General features: G+C 41.5%; 1 protein-coding gene across 2 annotated transcripts in view; it reads right to left on the bottom strand.

The window, feature by feature from the left end:
* The window catches only part of MCF2L2 (MCF.2 cell line derived transforming sequence-like 2), a 270244-nt gene that overhangs the window by 59570 nt on the left and 191718 nt on the right, over positions 1-18956 (bottom strand). For both annotated transcript variants that reach the window (XM_045037208.1, XM_023260362.2), the window contains one exon: positions 3405-3471. In XM_045037208.1, coding sequence (XP_044893143.1) covers positions 3405-3471 — 67 coding nt within the window. The remainder of the gene's footprint in view (positions 1-3404; positions 3472-18956) is intronic.

The raw sequence follows: 18956 nt of genomic DNA, 5'->3' as shown, positions 1-18956 counted from the left end.
TGATAGATAGCTCTCCATCCCCTCACTTTCAATCTGAAGGTGTTCTCAGGTCTAAAATGGGTTTCTTTTAGACAGCAAATAGATGGATCTTGTCTTTTTATCCATTCTGATACCCTATGTCTTTTGATTAGAACGTTTAGTCCATTTACATTCAGTGTTGTTATTGAAAGATATGGGTTTGGAGTCATTGTGATGTCTGTAGGTTTCATGCTTGTAGTGATGTCTCTGGTACTTTGTGGTCCTTGCAACATTTCACTCACAGAATCTCCCCTAGGATCTCTTGTAGGGGTGGTTTAGTGGTGATGAATTCCTTCAGTTTTTGTTTGTTTGGGAAGACCTTTATCTCTCCTTCTATTCTGAATGACAGACTTGCTGGATAAAGGATTCTCAGCTGCATATTTTTTCTGTTCATCACATTGAAGATTTCCTGCCATTCCTTTCTGGACTGCCAAGTTTCAGTAGATAGGTCTGCTACTACCCTTACGTGTCTACCTTTGTATGTTAAGTCCTGTTTATCTCTAGCTGCTTTGAGAATTCTCTCTTTATTCTTGTATTTTGCCAGTTTCACTATGATATGTCATGCAGAAGATTGATTCAAGTTATGTCTGAAGGGAGTTCTCTGTGCCTCTTGCATTTCAATGTCTGTTTCCTTCCCCAGATTGGGGAAGTTGTCAGCTATGATTTGTTCAAGTACACCTTTAGCCCCTTCCTCTCTCTCTTCTTCTTCTGGAATTTCTATGATACAGATATTGTTCCATTTGATTGCATCATTTAGTTCCCTAATTCTCCCCTCACGATCCTGGATTTTTTAAACTCTCTTTTTCTCAGTTTCCTCTTTTTCCATAATTTTATCTTCTAATTCACCTATTCTCCCCTCTGCCTCTTCAATCTATGCTGTGGCCACCTCCATTTTATCTTGCATCTCACTTATAGCATTTTTAAATTCATCATGACTATTTTTTAGTTCCTTGATCTCTGCAGCAATAGATTCTCTGCTGTCTTCTGTGCCTTTTTGAATCCCAGCAATTAATTTTATGACTATTATCCTAAATTCTTGTTCAGTTATATTGCTTATATCTGATTTGATCAATTCTTTAGCTGTCACTTCTTCCTGGAATTTCTTTTAAGGAGAATTCTTCCATGTCATCAGTTTGGCTAATTTTTCTGTCCCTTATGAGTTTTAAAAGCTTGTTACGTGCTCTGCACCTGTGAGCACTGCTATATTAAAGGGGGGTCATACACCATACAGGGTCTGGCCCTTCAGGAGGTGTTTTTTGGAGGGTGTTACTTGCTCTCCGTTATTGTGACTTTGGTTATTTTATTTCCCTACTTGTAGTGATGTTTTGGACCCTCCACCAGGTGTGCTTTGATTTGTTCCTTGAAGTAGCCCTGGAAAGGAAAACAAACAAACAAACAGCAAACAAAAACACACAAACACACAGACAAATAAAACAAACAATCCAAAAGCAAAAAACCAAAAACACCAACTATAAGTAAAGAATAGGGTGGAGGCGGTGCTGATGGAAGAGCACATACAAAGAGAGAAATGACAGGGGTGGGGAAAAAGAAAAAATAAACACTGACAAGGCAGAGAGACTAAATGGCTTAATCCAGAGAGAGAGAAAGGAAAATAAAGAAGGGGGGGGGGGGGGGAAGAAACGATGATAAAGTTATCTAGACAGAGAAACTATACAGCTTGAGTATTCCAGAGAGAGAGAGAGAAAGGAAAGTAAAGAAGGAGGTGTAGAACATGTATCAAGAGAATGGATTAAATATGTCTGCTTAAACAAACCAAGAACCGGAGTAACCGGCCTAGAGGAGGAAAGAGATAAGGAGAAAAGGAAGGTAGAATGTATCTAAATAATAAGAATTGTCCTAGAATTAATCCAGGTAATGTGGAAGCACTGGTCTGGAAGAGTGGTCCGTCTGGTTCCTCAGGGTCTATGCTGCTCCAGTAGACACCACTTACCCCGCGCGAGGGGCGTGGTTTGGTACAGGCAGGTCCCGCCTCCACAGTGAGCCCCACAGACCCATCTCTGAGGCCCGGCCTTGGTGGTGGGGAGAAAAATGGCAACGCTCCCCCCCCCCCCGGCCCCCCCGCCCCCCCCCCCCCAGTCTCCTCTCCTCTGACCCGGTGGACTCCGTTGGAGTCATCCTCACTGTGCCATGGGCACAGACGGGGCAGTCTTTCTCGCTCCACCAATTCCCGTGCCCCAGTGATTGGCTGGGATTTAAACTCCTACTCCATGCGCCCTGGCACTGGGGAAGCGCCTCTCTATGCCATCCGATATGTGGTCCTGGCTGTTTTTGTTCCATGTTGCAGCACTCCAGGGAGGGGGTCGCTTTCTCCTACTGTGGACTGCGCCCCTGACCTAGCCACCGAGCATGGGGGTGGCAGACGCAGCCAGGCTTTGTCTTGTGCTGCAGCACTTCGGGGAGGTGACCTCTTTCTCCTACTGTGACTGTGCCCCTGACCTACCACTGAACCCGGGGGTAGCTCCCCTCCTCCCCAGGTGCACGAACAGGGCAGCCAGCCCCAGTCCGAAGAAAGCCCCGCAGTTAGAGATGGGATCCCTCTCCGTCTGGGTCTGAGGTTTTTCTCTTGTCCAGATGCAGTCCTACACTTCCCCAGCCACTCTTTCGCTTCCCCTTGGCTCTTCGCAGAAGGCCCCACGCGGCCCCATTTTATCTCCTCCAGTTCGCAATCACCCATCTATAGCCTGTCAGGTTGTTCCGGTGTCTCCCTGTTAGACTCAGTCTCTTTTCCTCCCCGTCTCTCAGGGTTCAAAGTCCTTTGGCTTCAGCCCTTCTTTGTTTGAGAGATGCGGGAAGTACAGATCCCCCTACTTCTCGGCCATATTGGCCTGATCCTCCAAAATAATTATTTTGTAACTGTTGAATAATATTTCATTTAGCATAAATATCAGAATTTATTAACCACCCCCTATTTTATTGGCGATTTTTTCTTCTGATATTTTATTATTAAAAAATTCTATTGTAACTTTGTACACATAATCTTTTTCTCAAAATTATTTCCTTAGGAAAATAGGAAAATTCTAATTTTCACTCTCAAGCAAAAAATGCTACTTGAAACAATTCCCCTTTATTAAATTATCAAAAACATTCAAATTATCATGCTCATTGTTGACAACCATAGGGTGAACCTATTGGGCACTGCTAGAATCATATGAAGTGGCACAGTCCCTTGTAAATTATTTGGTTAAATGGATCAATAGTCAAACGAATGTTCTTATTTCTATTGGAAAGATACTTGTGATAGTGTAAGACCTGTCCCCTCAGTGGGGATTCTAGAGACATGTGGCAACTACCTTAAGTCTCTTTGTGCAACAGAACTTCTCTAGTTTGAATACATGCTTAATGTCTACTACCCCCAATCTACTTACATCAATTATGCTCTTAATCTCTTTTATATAAATCTCTTCGGTCTCAAGCAAGTCACGTATAATGCGTCTGGATCACAGCAGCAGATGGGAATATGAAAGAGAAAGAGAGGGAGGGGAGAGAGGTTTTTTTAGAATTCTTAATATTCTCAACAATACAGTTCCCTTTAGTGACTTACCTATTCAGATTGCGGTACTTCATTCTATTCTATTGGACACCCAAGGACAGCATCTCACAAAACCACACTCTAATCACACTGGCATAAGAAGAAAAAGCAAGGCTAGAGGACTGTAAATCCACTTGTATAGCCAATGAATGACCTGTCTTCTGGTGAGCCATCATGTGGGGGTCAAGAAAGCAGAGATTGTGGAGTCAGAAATGCCAGGTTTGGATCCTTGGTCAGGAAAGCCTACCTGACCTCTACACTGTATGTGTGATTTCCAAGATTTTCTCTGTAGCTTTCTGCTGTCTCATTGCTCAGATCAAGGTCTTTGACCCACATGGGTGGACTTTGTTGTGCATGAGGTTAGATGGATTCCAGTTATGCTCTCTTTCTCTGGCATCTAATGTTTCAGTAGCATTGGTTTCCTCAGCCAACAGACATGACCTCTGTCTGCTTCCCTTGAGGAAAGCAGGTGGGGGTTGTGGTGGGCAGAATGCTCATCCCAGTTTCCTGACTCTGTGTGTACACACACCTCCTCCCAGTTAATTAACTGAACACTAATTTAGGTGCTGCTGTCAAGGGACTTTGCCATTCTGTTTTGTTCCAAATCAGTTAACCTTGAGATAGGTAGATTACCTGGCTGGGCTTTTCTAGTCTCATGAACTCATCAGATCTGGGTCTGGAAGTCAGAAAGACTAGAAGAATGAGGAAGATATAACACAAGGGAGGCTGTCCTTGGCTGGCTTTGGAGATGGAAGAGGCCATGTGGTAAGGAACATAGGTGGCCTCTAGGAGTGAGAGTAGCCCCTAGTTAATAACCAGTGAGGAAACTGGGACTTGGGTCCCTCAGTTACAAGAAACTGAATTCTGCCACAACCACATCAACTTAGAAGAGGAAACTGTGCACAGCTGACTAACTGTTTTAGCTCTGTGGGACCTGAGCAAAAAGCCAGTCATGCTGTGCCTGACCTCTTGGCCCCGGAAACTGTGAGCTGCTAAGTTTGTGGTCTTTTTTTATGCAGCAATAGAAAACTAATAGAAAGACTGAGGCCAGTCCCCACATCTATCTCCAGAGAGACTGTTCTCTTTCTCTTCTCAGACGCTTTCTTTTTTCGGCTTTCCTTCAGGCCTCCAAGTGAGTTAGTGTTTGTACAGGTGATCATGTGTACCATATATACATTTGATCATGTGATCATGTGTACAATATATATATTTATGGTTTCCTGTGAACTGTTGGTAGGTTAATCTATTAAAAGGTAGCCTATCAGGGCGCCTGGGTGGCTCAGTCGGTTAAGCGTCCGACTTCAGCTCAGGTCACGATCTCACGGTCCGTGAGTTCGAGCCCCTCATCGGGCTCTGGGCTGATGGCTCAGAGCCTGGAGCCTGCTTCCAGTTCTGTGTCTCCCTCTCTCTCTGCCCCTCCCCCATTCATGCTCTGTCTCTCTCTGTCTCAAAAATAAAAACGTTAAAAAAAAATAAATAAATAAAAATAAAAGGTAGCCTATCCCAGTAATATCTCTGACATTAGCCATAGCAACATTTTTCTAAATGTGTCTCCTGAGGCAAGGAAAATAAAAGCAAAAATAAACCACTGGGACTATATCAAAATAAAAACCTTCTGCATAGCAAAGAAAACAATCAACAGAACTAAAAGGCAACCTACTGAATGGGAGAAGATATTTGCAAATGACATATCCTACAAAGGGTTAGTATCTAAAATACATAAAGAACTTATACAACTCAACACAAAAAAACACAAATAATCCAATTAAAAATGGGCAGAAGACATGAACAAACATTCCTCCAAAGAAGGCATACAGATGGAAAACAGACACATGGAAAGATGCTCAACATCACTCATCGATAATCAGGGAAATACAAATCAAAAGTACAATAAGGTATCACCTCACACCTGTCAGAATGGCTAAAATAAAAAAGACACGAAACAAGTGTTGGTGAAGATGTGAAGAAAAAGGAGCCCTTGTGCACTGTTGATAGAAATGCAAACTAGTGCAGCCACTGTGAAAACCAGTGTGGAGTTTCCTCAAAAAATTAAAAATAGAACTACCATGTGATCCAGTAATCCCACTACTGGGTATTTACCTAAAGAATATGAAAACACTAATTCAAAAATATATGCACCCCTATGTTATAGCAGCATTATTTACAATAACCAAATTATGGAAGCAGCCCAAGCATCCATTGATAGATGGATATATACACAATGGAATATTACTCAGCCATAACAAAGAATGAAATCTTGCCATTTGCAACAACGTGGATGGATCTAGAGTTATAATGCTAAGTGAAACAAGTCAGTCAGAGAAAGACAAATACCATATGATCTCACTCATATGTAGAATTTAAGAAACAAAACAAATGAACAAAGAGAAAAAAAAGACCAAAAAACAGACTCTTAACTATAGAGAATAAACTGATGCTTACCAGAGGGGAGGTCTTGGGGGAAATAGGTGGACTAGATGAAGAGTACACTTATCATGATGAGCACTGAGTAATGTATAGAATTGTCAAATCACTGTATTATACATATGAAACTATTATAACACTGTATGTCAACTACTCTGGAATTAAAATATAAATAAATAAATAAATAAATAAATAAATAAATAAATAAATAAATAGAGCTGAACCCAAAAAACCCACAATAAATTAGAAAAATAAATAAATGGTAGTCTATCCTAGTAAAGGGCTTCTTTTTCTCTCATATAATGGATGTGGTGAGGGACAAATAATCAAAGGACACACAATTTACACAAATATAAAAATGACTATTAGTCTTATAAAAAAATGTTCAATGCACACTAATCCAACAAAGGCATAGTAAAAAGAAGTTACAATTTTCAACTACTAGAACAGTAGAAATTTCAAATCTCAAAGGGAGACTGATAGATAAGAATGTGGAAACACTCTCAGAGAATATTGACAGAAGTGCAACTGTGTGCAAGACGACCTGGAACTATCTCATCAAAATTTAAAACACGTGCTCCTTGATTCAGTAACTTCATTCCTACTAATGTCCATTATTTGTAATTATTTGCGCTTCCACAACAACCAGATATAAATTGGAAATTATTTATATGTTCAGCAGTAAATTATGGTACAGATATATAATGAAATGGCATGCAGTTTTAAAAAAAGAATGAGGCTGACTGAGTCATCCTGGTATGACACAGTCCTGGTATATTAAGTGAACTTAAAAAAACATAAGATGAAGAACAATATACATGGTATTACTATGTAAAAGTGAGTACGTATACATACATATATATATATGTATATATAATTGTACATGCTTAGGAAATTCATGCAAAGAGGGGCGCCTGGGTAGCTCAGTCAGTTAAGCATCTGAGTCTTGGTTTTGGCTCAGGTGATGATCTTAAGCTGAAAGCACGGAGCCTGCCTGGGATTCTCTCTCTCCCTCTCTCTCTCTGCCTCTTCTCCACTCTCTCTGTCTCTCAAAATAAATAAACTTTAAAAAAGAAGAAAATTCATGCAAAGAAACTTAAGACATTGTTAATAGTGATTGCTTTTGGAGAGTTGTACTGAAGGCTAGAAAAAAGGGAAGGAAATTTTTTTACCTTTTACTCTACACCCCCCTACAAACTTTAATTTAAAAAGTTTTTTTACCAGTTTTATAATTAAAAAATAGTTTACATGACATTTTAAAATGAATGTTACTGGAGGTTATGACATATAAACTCCAGTAGAGAGATATAAATAAAACCTATAATTTACATGTTTTATAGCTCAACAATGATCTCTTCTTAAAATGACAATTTTTGTATCTATTTATAAATGCTTATTATAAGACAAGACTGAAAAAGGATAGTCACTGACAGAGGACACAATTTCAAGAAGTATACAGACTTTAAGATCACACTTAGGTAACAAAGTCACTAAGAGGTTCTTTTGCTTTTTACAGTCATCCTAAAATGACAGCAGTTGCTATGTCAGAAGGAAATACAGGTCTCAATACCAATCTATTCCATGAGCCATGGCATTAAGTAGGACCACAGCAACCGTTCACAGAAACCAGAGTACAGCCAGTCTCTTAAGCCCTTATGAAGCACCGTGCTTAAACAACTCAGCAGGTCTGTTTAAGGACGTATTGACAATTAAATGAAGTCAGAAGGCAGATAACACTAGGTGGAGGGCAGAAATCAATTTTAATCACCCAACAGTTCCGTAAGAACTCAGAGACTCTTAGGAGTTTTGGGGAACCTGACAGAAGAAAATATTCACAACTCAGAAGAAAAAAAAATCGCTTATCAGGTCATGTCCCAGTTTATAGTTTGGAAACAGTCTAGAGATCTCATCCAGTAGCTTCATTTTACTTGTTGGAGTGCAATGGATAAAACCAGAGTGATAGGGAGTCCCCTGAACACCATAAGCCCAGATTTCAGTTCAGATCTGGTTTTAAATAGCCTTCAACACCACTGTTAAGCCATTCTTTTTTTCTCTCCTTTGTTTTTTTTAATAACTTTCTAAAATGGGAGAAAATTTATGATTCTTGTTGATGATTGCCTGCTTTATTATTCCAAAGCACATAACTTTGTAGAAAAGACTCCCAAGGATTTAACATCTCAAGTCATCAAGTATATATAATGTAGATGAAGAACAGAAAACATTGAAGGTACTCAAGTAATAAAAAACCTTTAAACACCTAGAGCAATTTATGTCCTGATGGATATCTATCCAGGGATGGAGCACTGTAATTAGGGCACCAAATGGAGTTGACCATGCCAGATCAGCTTGCAGTAATGTAATCTATACTAGTGTATATTCTGGCACTTTGTTTCACATTTAAAAGTGGATCTCCCTCCATCCCTGACCCCTATGTCCTTAAGGAAGAAAAGGAGGGATAATGTGTTTTAAGGGACTGTTTCCCCTCTGAAGCCATATTTCAAGCTAGCATAAAAACAGAGCTTTGGATATCTGTTTCCATTCTGTATGACACCTCATGTTTTTTTCAGATGACACTGTAACCAAGGGGCAAGAATGGAACCTTTTTATTTTTATTTTTTTTATTTTTTTTAAATTTTTTTTAATATATGAAATTTATTGTCAAATTGGTTTCCATACAACACCCAGTGCTCATCCCAAAAGGTGCCCTCCTCAGTACCCATCACCCACCCTCCCCTCCCTCCCACCCCCCCTCAACCCTCAGTTTGTTCTCAGTTTTTAACAGTCTCTTATGCTTTGGCTCTTTCCCACTCTAACCTCTTTTTTTTTTTCCTTCCCCTCCCCCATGGGTTTCTGTTAAGTTTCTCAAGATCCACATAAGAGTGAAACCATATGGTATCTGTCTTTCTCTGTATGGCTTATTTCACTTAGCATCACACTCTCCAGTTCCATCCATGTTGCTACAAAAGGCCATATTTCATTCTTTCTCATTGCCACATAGTACTCCATTGTGTATATAAACCACAATTTCTTTATCCATTCATCAGTTGATGGACATTTAGGCTCTTAAGAATGGAACCTTTTTAAAAAACTGAATGCGGGGGCATCTGGGTGGCTCAGCTGGTTAAGTATCTGACTTTGGCTCAGGTCATGATCTCATGGTTCGTGGGTTCGAGCCCCACATCAGGCTCTGTGCTGAACAGCTCAGAGCCTGGAGCCTTCTTTGGATTCTGTGTCTCCCTCTCTCTCTGCCCCTCCCTGACTCATTCTCTGTCTCTCTTCTCTCTCTCTCTCTCAAAAATAAACACTAAAAAAATTTTTAAAAGCTCAATGCAACCCTTTTTTGTAAGCTAGATCATTAAAGTACATAAATGTTATTAGGATTTCCTGATAAGTTTCTTCTTTGTCCATGCATCCTAATATTGTTTCCCCCCCCCCTTTTAAACTATTTTTTAAGTTTTATTTTTATTTATTTTGAGATAGAGAACACATGCAAGGGAGGGGCAGAGAGAGAGGGAGAGAGAGAATCCCAAGCAGGCTCTGCACTGATAGCACAGAGCCTGACACATGACTCAAACTCACAAACAATGAGATCATGACCTGAGCCAAACTCAGGTGCTTAACCGACTGAGCCACCCAGGTGCCCCTGTTTCCCTTTTTTAACCATTGCCTTTCATTTCCCACCTCCCCATTTCCCATATCTCCAATAGAATAGCATCCTTTTGGAAACCAACCTGTCAGAAATATATTTTTGCTCATTAATTGTCAACACAATTCGCCATCAAGAGTTTTTATTTACTCCTGGTATGATAGCTAACAATGCACATGTCAGAAAGAGTTATAGATTTTCACATTTTAAAAGTTAGTTTTCATTTAAAACCCTTTTTGCCAAGTTGAAAGGAATGTTCTTTTTTTTTCTTCATTTTTTTTAATTTGAGAGAGAGAGAGCATGAGAGCTGGGGAGGAGGAACAGAGGAAGAGAAGGAGAGAGAGAGAGAGAGAGAGAGAGAGAGAGAGAGAGAGAGAGAGAGAGAATCCCAAGCAGCTCCATGCTCAGTGTGGAGCCTGATTCAGGGCTCGATCTCATGACCTTGGGATCACGACCTGAGCTGAAATCAAGAGTCAGACACTCAACCGACTGAGCCACCTGGGCAACTCTGAAAGGACTGTTCCTATCCTTCTCAAACTCTACAGCATCTGACATAATGGATACTCACCTTCTTAAACCTTTTTCTTCCTTTGGTTTCTCTTTCTTATTTACTCTTCATTCACCACCTACCTCTCTGTTTCTTCTCTATTCCCTGCTTGCTTCATCTTCCTCCTCCTGTCTAATGTTGCTGCTCCCAAAGGTCTAAACTCAGGTTCCTAGGGCTTTCTTCCTCTTCTCTCATGCTACTGACCCCATGTCATTATCTTCCTCCCAGACCTGTGGTTACGCTCAAGCCCATGTTGCCAATAGTTGACACGCTTCTCCCCTGGATGTCTCCCAGACACCTCAATCACCTCAAGCTGAAGCAGAACTCATTAGACAGAAGCAGCATGTATATCAGCGGAACTGACATTTCGTAGGGTCCCTAAAACACAGTTGTCATTTCAAACTGCTCCCTACCATTATTGCTTATATACTCAATCTGTTGCCAAGCCTCATCATTTCATCTTTCAATATGCTTCTTGGAGTCACTGCTTATTCTCCATTTCTGGTGTGGCCAGTACAAAGCAAGCTCTCCCTTCCTCTCACTTCAAATACTTTGGTGCACTTCTGGAAGTTCCCCTTGCCTCTGAGGTCTCCCCCTCTTCAGTCTATTTTGCAGACCACTAGTCTGTGCCTTTCATAAAGCTCCATTTTCTTCACACCACCATTCCCCCTCTTCAAAAACTTAAAATCCCTTCCAATCGCCCACAATTGCCAGTGTTCCTTCCAGGATTTCAAGACTCCATTCACGTGGTAAGAATCTACTTAGGGAGCTTGTTCTAAAGGTAAATCCAGACCTACAGATGCAGAATGGGGAGTAATGGGTGGGAGCTATAGGGGGAATCTGTAATTTGCACAAACGTCCCAGACAATCTAATGCAAATGTTTTGCTATTCAAATAAGTAACACTGATCTGACCCACTCCTTTTAGCCACCTCCTCCCCCCACCATTAGTTAGGCCAGTGTTATTACTTTACATTCCCTTTCAAATTCCAGTCATTCTTTTTTTTAAGTCTTTTATTTATTTATTTTTATTTTAGAAACAGCGCACACATGCAAAGTGGGTGGGAGAGGGAGAGGGAGGGAAAGAGACAGACAGAGAGAGAGAGAGAGAGAGAGAGAGAGAATCTTAAGCAGGCTCCATGCTCAGCAGAGAGCCCAACACAGGGCTCGATCCCACAACCCTGGGATCATGACCCGAGCGGAAATCAAGAGTCAGACACTCAACCACCTGAGCCACCCAGGTGCCATGTCAAATTCTAATGATTCTTGAAAACTCAGTTCCAATCCTCCCTTTTCCATGAAAATACTTTCTAACAGCTTCATATAAAATTGGTGCCACAGTCTTGTCCTCAATTCCCAAGCAAAAACTGTTAGATCCATTTAGCAATCCTTTATTAGTTCCCTACTATTAGCCAGGCACCATTATAGGCACTTGGGCTCAAGAAATGTACCATGGTCCCAGGCCTTAGTTCATAGTGTAGAGGCAGAGACAAGAAAGTCAATGACTCCAATACAGTGTGGTAAGGTATTGGATAGTCAGAAGAGTTAAGTGCAGAGGAGAGGACAAAATTAAGCCAAGGGTAGCAGGAGACACTACTACCAATTTTGAGTTGAGTGATGTTTAAGCTGAGTTTAAAAAAGAAAGCAAGCAAAAACTAAAAAAGAAAAAAGAAAAAAAGAAAAAAGAAAGCAAGCAAGGGAAAATGTCTGGAAGAAGTGTGTCCCAGGCTGAGGGGAACAGCATAGAGGAGAAAGCAGAGGTGAGAGACGTATGCTCAGTCAGTACTTGTAAATTCTCTGGTGGGGCTGGTCAACAGTCTAGTAGGTTCATAAAATGCAGAAACAAATATAAGCTTAAAGACCATCCAATTCATCCTTATTTTGCAGATGAAAAAACAAGAGGCCCAGAGCCACAAAGTGACTTGCTGAAGACCCACCACTTTGGTGAAGCCAATGTTCTTCGCAAGATGTTTCGCTACCTCTCTTCACCTGTTTGGGGTATATCCAAAGTCCTGTTTGATTACTAAATACTAAATAAAACACAAATTTAAAATGAAACTAGCATACTGTTGTAAAAATACTGGGTTTCAGGATGTTAAATTTTTCAGTCTATTTCGATCTCAAATATAGATGGTGACCTTGAGCAAGTCACTTTCTTTCCCAGGGTATCGCCCATTTCTTTATGTGTCAAAAGGCTGAATTAGATAATCTTGAGAATCCCTGCTGGCTCTCAAAGATCATTTTCTAAATATATTATCATTTCTAATAAAATGTATGATGTGGTCTTTGGCCTAATCACACCTCACTTTTCATTGCTGCAAGAAATGAAACAAAACTTGTAAAACTTTCCATTCACTCACATCCTCAAGGGGCTAAATAGCTAGTGTGTAAATGGAAAGTGCACCAGCAAGAGGAAGGCAAATCAACATGGGCTGGAGACGTCCTGGAGACGGTGAAATCTGAACTATCCTCTGTAAGAGGTGAGGACTTGGCCAGGAAGACAGAGGGCTGTTCCAGGAAGAAGGAAACATGAGCAGAGTCTAGGAGTTCTGGCCACATGTGGGCCTTGCGTGAACTACGCTACTGGGGCAGGGGCTGGATGGGGAGCAAGGGAGGTGGGTGGGGGGGCCCAGATGGAGGAGATGGTTGTCCTGCTGGGCTACAGTGTAGACTTGATGCAGGAGCCCAGGGGAAGGTGCAGGAGATTCATTTGGCCTGCAGGGTAGACAACTCTCCAGGAACCCTTTTCATTAGCACAGAATGGGCCCTGAGGGCTCTGACTTAGGAGAGGATGTTCTTAGTTCGACATCTTTCTTCTGTTTCGATTAGGTGTTCCATATTATACAATACATTCTCAGAACTGTAAATGGTAGCAACATGGACGCTATAGACCCATATAATGACCATGTTGAAACCAATGATTTTTAAGCATTAAAAAAAAGGTCTGATGAATGCAAACACTTCCCTGGCTTCTGGAAGGCTAAAAGTTGAGAGACTCTTGCTCTGTTGCTGAGTGCCATTTGTTCTCTCTTCTTTGTATCTGTTTGTATATTTTTTCTTATGTCCATTGGAGTTGACCTCATTACTCTGATGCATTTAGAGTATACTACCTCAAATTCTTTTTGGAAGAGGATGGGGCATAAATAAATTATTATTAAAGTTCATCTGGGTGGATGCTTGTTCTTCGATATCACATAATAAATAATGACAAAGGAATTTCACACATATTGCACTTCTTAAAAGAGAGACTGATTATAAACACAATCTCATTAATGCTAATTCCAGATAACAATCCTGCATTTGTATAGCATTTTAGGGATTATAATTTTTCTAATTGTGTTTAAAATTTACCATTTAAACACGTTTTAAGTGTACACTTCAGTAGTATTAGGTACATTCAAAATGTATATCACATTCACAGCCATCACTAGAACAGTTTCAATCATCCCAAACTGAAACTGTGTATCTATTTTGTTTTTAATGTTTATTTATTTTTGAGAGAGACAGAGACGGAGACAGAGCACAAGCAGGGGAGGGGCAGAGAGAGAGAAGGAGACACAGAATCCCAAGCAAGCTCCAGGCTCTGAGCTATCAGCACCGAGGCTGATGTGGGGCCTGAACTCATGAACCATGAGATCATGACCTGAGCTGAAGTCAGACGCTCCACAGACTGAGCCACACAGGCACCCCAAAATTCCCGTTTCTCCATTTCTCTCCATTTCTCCCTCCCTCCCCCAGTCCACAGTAACCTCTATTCCATTTTCTGTCTCCAAGGGTTTTCTTATCCTGAGTACCTTGTTTAAAAATGGAATCATACAACATACAACGTTTGTCCTTCTGTGCCTGACTTATTTCACTTAGCATAGTGTTTTAAAGTTCATCCATGTTGTAGCATTTGTCAGAATTTCATTCCTGTTTATGGCTGAATATCTTTCTTTGTTTGTATATACTACATTTTGCTTATCCTTCCATCTGTTGATGGATACTTTGGTGTTTTTCACCTTTGACTCTTGTGAATAATGCTGCTATGAACATTGGTGTGCAACTTTCTGTTTGAATCTCTGCTTTCAGTTCTTTTAGGTACACACCCACAAGTGAAAATGCTGGGCCATATGACAATTCTATTTTTAACTTTTTGAAGAAACATCACACTGTTTCCCATAGCGACTATACCATTTGACATTCCCACCAGCAACGCACCAGAGCTCCAATTTCTCCATATCCTTGTCAACACTTGTTATTTTCTATTTTTTAAGTGGCCTAATGGGTGTGAAGTAGACTTGTTTTCCTTAATGTGTGTCTTACCTTCCTTGATCCATTCAACACGTGACAAAGAGCTCCTCCAGGGTATTTGTCCTGTATTATTTATCTTTGTCCCCTTGCCTTATAAGTAGGTAAATTCTCAATAAATGTTTATTGAATGGATGAATGGTAGATTTGAGGAACAGACACCAATTCTGTGAGCAAGAGTAGGTATTAATTGTTATTCTCATTTCACAGAAGAGGAAATTGATACTCAGAGCATTAAGTGACTTGATTGAGGTCAAATTGCTGGCTAGGTGCTGCCACTGAGGTCAAGTTCAGGCCCTCTAGCTCTAAAACCAGTAACGGGGAACTGATATGCCAAGGGTGAATGTCAGTCCACTAAAATAGTACCCAATATTCTGACTCTGCAGCATAGCTCCATAAATGACAGGGCCCATACAGTGAGGACACAGGTGAGCAGGTTAGAGAAAAAGGGTTGGCTCAGGCCATCATCTGTTAATGTGTGAGATTCAAGAAATCTCAGAGCCATGGTGCATAGGCACATCTGCTATCCAAACATAACAAGACATCTTGTGGGAGATTTCTGGTACACGAAGGAGATTCCTGGAACGCTGTTGGTAGGAAACCATGATTATTTCATGGGAAAGGGTAGTGCTGGTACTAATTTCAATAGGAATATCCACGGAACTCAATAATTTTCAGTAAAGACAAAAACTGAGACCGCTAATGAGCTTCTACCTCATGCAAAGTCTATTGCAAAAAAGAGATCCCCAAAGGTAAAATACATGTGTATAAAATAAATCAAAAAGTTAAAAAAAAATGAGAAAAGACACACTGCTTTCTCCGCCTTATGTACCTCTTTTGCAGAACTATCCTTATCTGTTTCTCCCTAGCAGATATCCCATTATTCTTTCAATCCCTTTCCTCTAAAGAGGGTTTATTTGTTTGTTTACTTATTTTTTAAAGTTTATTTATTTATTTTTGAGAGAGAGAGAGAGAGAGAGAGAGAGAAAACCTGAGTGGGAGAGGGGCAGAAAGAGAGAGAGAGAGAAAGAGAGAGAGAGAGAAAGAGAATCTCAAGCAGGTGCGGTGTGGAGCCCAGTGCAGGTGTTGACCCACAAACCGTGAGATCATGACCTGAGCCGAAATTGGATGCTTAACTGACTGAGCCACCCAGACGCCCCTATGTATGTATGTATATATGTATTTATTTATTTGATATGATAGAAACATATCTCTCAGAGATATTGCTCTCTCTTTCCAGTATTCCTTAGCCTTATATCTGCAGGGTCAAATATGTGTTGATATTGGGCTTTATGACCTTATGCCATCAGACTAACCAAGACTAACTCATGAAATGTATGTTTTGTGTTTTTAATGATTTATCAAGGACTTTAGAACTGGCCTTTTGGAAGTGCTGTTATAAGAAAAATCTCAGTATAAGAAAACCATTTCTAACTCTTAATTAATGGGCCACTTATTTTAAGTACTACTCAATAAAATTCTCAGGAAGGCCTGTAACTGTCTTTTAGAATTGGTTTGAGTGGGATTTGATCCCCATATGTTCCATAAAGCAGGTAATGAGCACTTAGTAATTATTAACTATTAAGAAAAGAGAAATAGAGAATTATGTTTTAATTGTCCCTTAAATATCAGCACAACCAAACTTAATTAAGTACAAAATTTCTAACACAAATAACTGCATCTGGGCCAGGCATGTAGCCTCCATATTGTAGCCAATAACTATTTTCTGAACATTTCCCATGCTCTGTATTTTTCCTCTTTTCCTCTGTACCACCCCATCACAGGACCCAAGTCATTTTGCTCACCTTAGATAGCTCTGGCAAGGCTGGTGAGTTGTCTTTTAAAATATAAGTGCTAACCAGACAGCATTCAAGATCGTCCCTCCACAAATGTCACTCATTCACTCAATTTGGATATGCCCTCCTGAGTAGGAGGAGGAGGTAGAGTGAGAGGCAGCCCCTTGGAACTTGCACAGAACCCCATAGGGCCCTGGGAGTGTGGAGCAGGTGTCAGATCTGCAGGTGGGGAGGGGAGAAGGAATGCTGAGCGATCCACTGTCAGGGAGTGGTACTGAGTCACTGTCACAGGGGCTGTCTGAGCATTGGCAGCATGGAGGGAAAACCTGTGCCAACCTCACTCCCACCCCCAATCCTCTCCCTGAATCCTTCCCCCAGTGAGGCTCACCCTATCAGCTCTCCTGGGCCAAGGAAGGGCCCAGAGAGCAGGGCCTGCCTCCAAGACTGTCCCCATCCCTGTGAGGCCCCTAATGAGAGGTAGATGAGCACATGAGAGATGCCCTTGTGCATTGATGTGGAAGGAGATGATCACTAGGGTCAGGGGGTGGGGGAGACTTCCCCAGTGCAGAGGAGAAGAGAAAGGAACAAGATGGATTCTGAGAATGGCCTGGGGATGAGAACTGCTGTGTGCATCAGTTCCCTTCATCTTCCAGTTCTGGGTGTACCTACAATGGTTTCATCCGCCCGCCGAGGTCCTGGAACTGAGGGAGAATGCTGAATGGTGCCAAACACAGGGGCAGAGGCAAGAGCTTTAGGAAAGGCGCTAGAGTGCCTCCAGTGTCTGTGTTGAGCTTCGAGGCATCTCGGGAGCAATACACCAGGGCCATTGTGTTGCTTCATCTTCTTGGAATGAAAGTTTGAACACTTGAAGAGTGTGGGATGCTTTAAGCAAAAACTCAACTTGATTGGCAGTTAATACGTATTCGCTCTGTGGCAGGCCTTGTGGGAGGTTCTGCAAGGGAACTGGAGATGAGCAGGACATGGTTTCTGCCCTCAAGAGGTCTGAGGACTAAGAGTAGGGAAAACAGATCCACAATTTCTACAGAGACAAAATGCCATGGACTGTTATTAACATGTCACTCGGACTGTTATTAACATGTCACTCATTAGGCTGGGTCCACTGATGGGAGGGAAGAGGATTCTGGCCTTTGGGGCATTCAAGTCCCATCCATTCACCAGTTCATTAGTATATATTTGGATATTCCATTTCACACATGCCTAGCTTAAGACTTATGTAACACATTTGAGTGGAGACATCCAAGTTCGGAGCCCAGAATCTGGACTACAAATATAAATCAGGCATTAAAGGCAACGGATGGGATCACCAAGGAGCAAGTGTTGAGAGAAAAGAAACCCGGAAGGATATGTGTGGGGTGGGAGGGGTCTGGCAGGCAGTAAGGGAGGGAGAGGCAGCAAAGAGATGCTGCATTATTTTAATGGGTGATGTTGTATTAACAGAAAATGTGTTTCTGAAGACGTCAAGGAAACAAGCATTTCCTTTTAGAGCGATTATGGGATGCAGCCAGAAGAGCCTCTGCTGGTTCTCTGTGGGAGAGGGGCTTTCTGCAGCCTGGGGTGGGTATGGGGATGACGGCTGTCCAGGCAGCCTGTACAGGTGGTAGGACCAATGCTCAGCACTCACACGTGATTGCTTTCGTATTAGGTCCTCACTGGACCCATCCAAGCAGGAATACTGTGGGGTGCTGAGAAGTTGAGTCACTTGCTCAGATCCCGAGGTAGGCAGGGAGTGAATTCAGGACACCACCCCATCTCTCTAGCAGCTCAGGCCTTGCACAACCTGGCTGGTTTCTGAACACACAGACTGTGGGGTGTCTGAATTCACAGGACAGTATCTGTATAGCGTTTGTGAGAAAATTTCCTGTCTAACGGAGTCCAGAAGGTACAAATTTAAGCTGAATGAGTCAAACCTGGCATATGTCCATATGCTTCAGCCGTGTTAGGCATTAAGCCAGTCAGCTATCAAATATGGTTCTGCTTTTGTGATTTCAGTTGATACTCATCTCTTCTTCCAGTCTCTTTTGCTTGTACCACGCCCCAGGTTCTCTTGAACGCACGTCTCAGTCTTCCCTACACGTGACCAATGATAATGCCCTGCCACCCTATCCGCTGGTCCTCTCTCTGACATCTGCTTCCCCTCTGCACTATCTCTGCCCTATCTTGCCCCTTCTAAATCTAACATGCAGGGGCGCCTGAGTGGCTCAGGCAGTTAAGCGTTGGACTCTTGATTTCAGCTCAGTTCTGTGAGATCAAGTCTGGAGTCTGTGCTGACAGAATGGAACCTGCGTGGGATTCTCTCTCTCCCTCTTTGCCATGCATTCTCTCTCTCTCTCTCTCTCTCTCTCTCTCTCTCTCTCTCTCTCAAAATAAATAAATAAACAAAAAAATCTAACATGCAAATTGCAATTCTTCCAAGTTTACCTTCTTGATGTTACAGTACTTCTTCCAGTATTTTCCATAGTTCTCTAGTGCTCTGTAAAGCACATTTCTGAGAGAAAGATTGGAAGTCATTTATAAATCTAATCATAATGGTCTTTGTTCACAAACAGTTATTGTGGACGCTGAGGACATGGTGGTGACACTGTCCTTCTTCGTGCTGGTCAAATCAGCATCTTTTCATTTTATTTACAACTAATTTCAGAATTTTCACACAGAATTTTCGTTTATG

Source organism: Felis catus, chromosome C2, assembly GCF_018350175.1.
Source record: "Felis catus isolate Fca126 chromosome C2, F.catus_Fca126_mat1.0, whole genome shotgun sequence".
NCBI classification, from domain to species: Eukaryota; Metazoa; Chordata; class Mammalia; order Carnivora; family Felidae; genus Felis; species Felis catus.
Note: the sequence above shows the minus strand (reverse complement) of the source record. Positions and strands in the feature narration are given on the sequence as shown.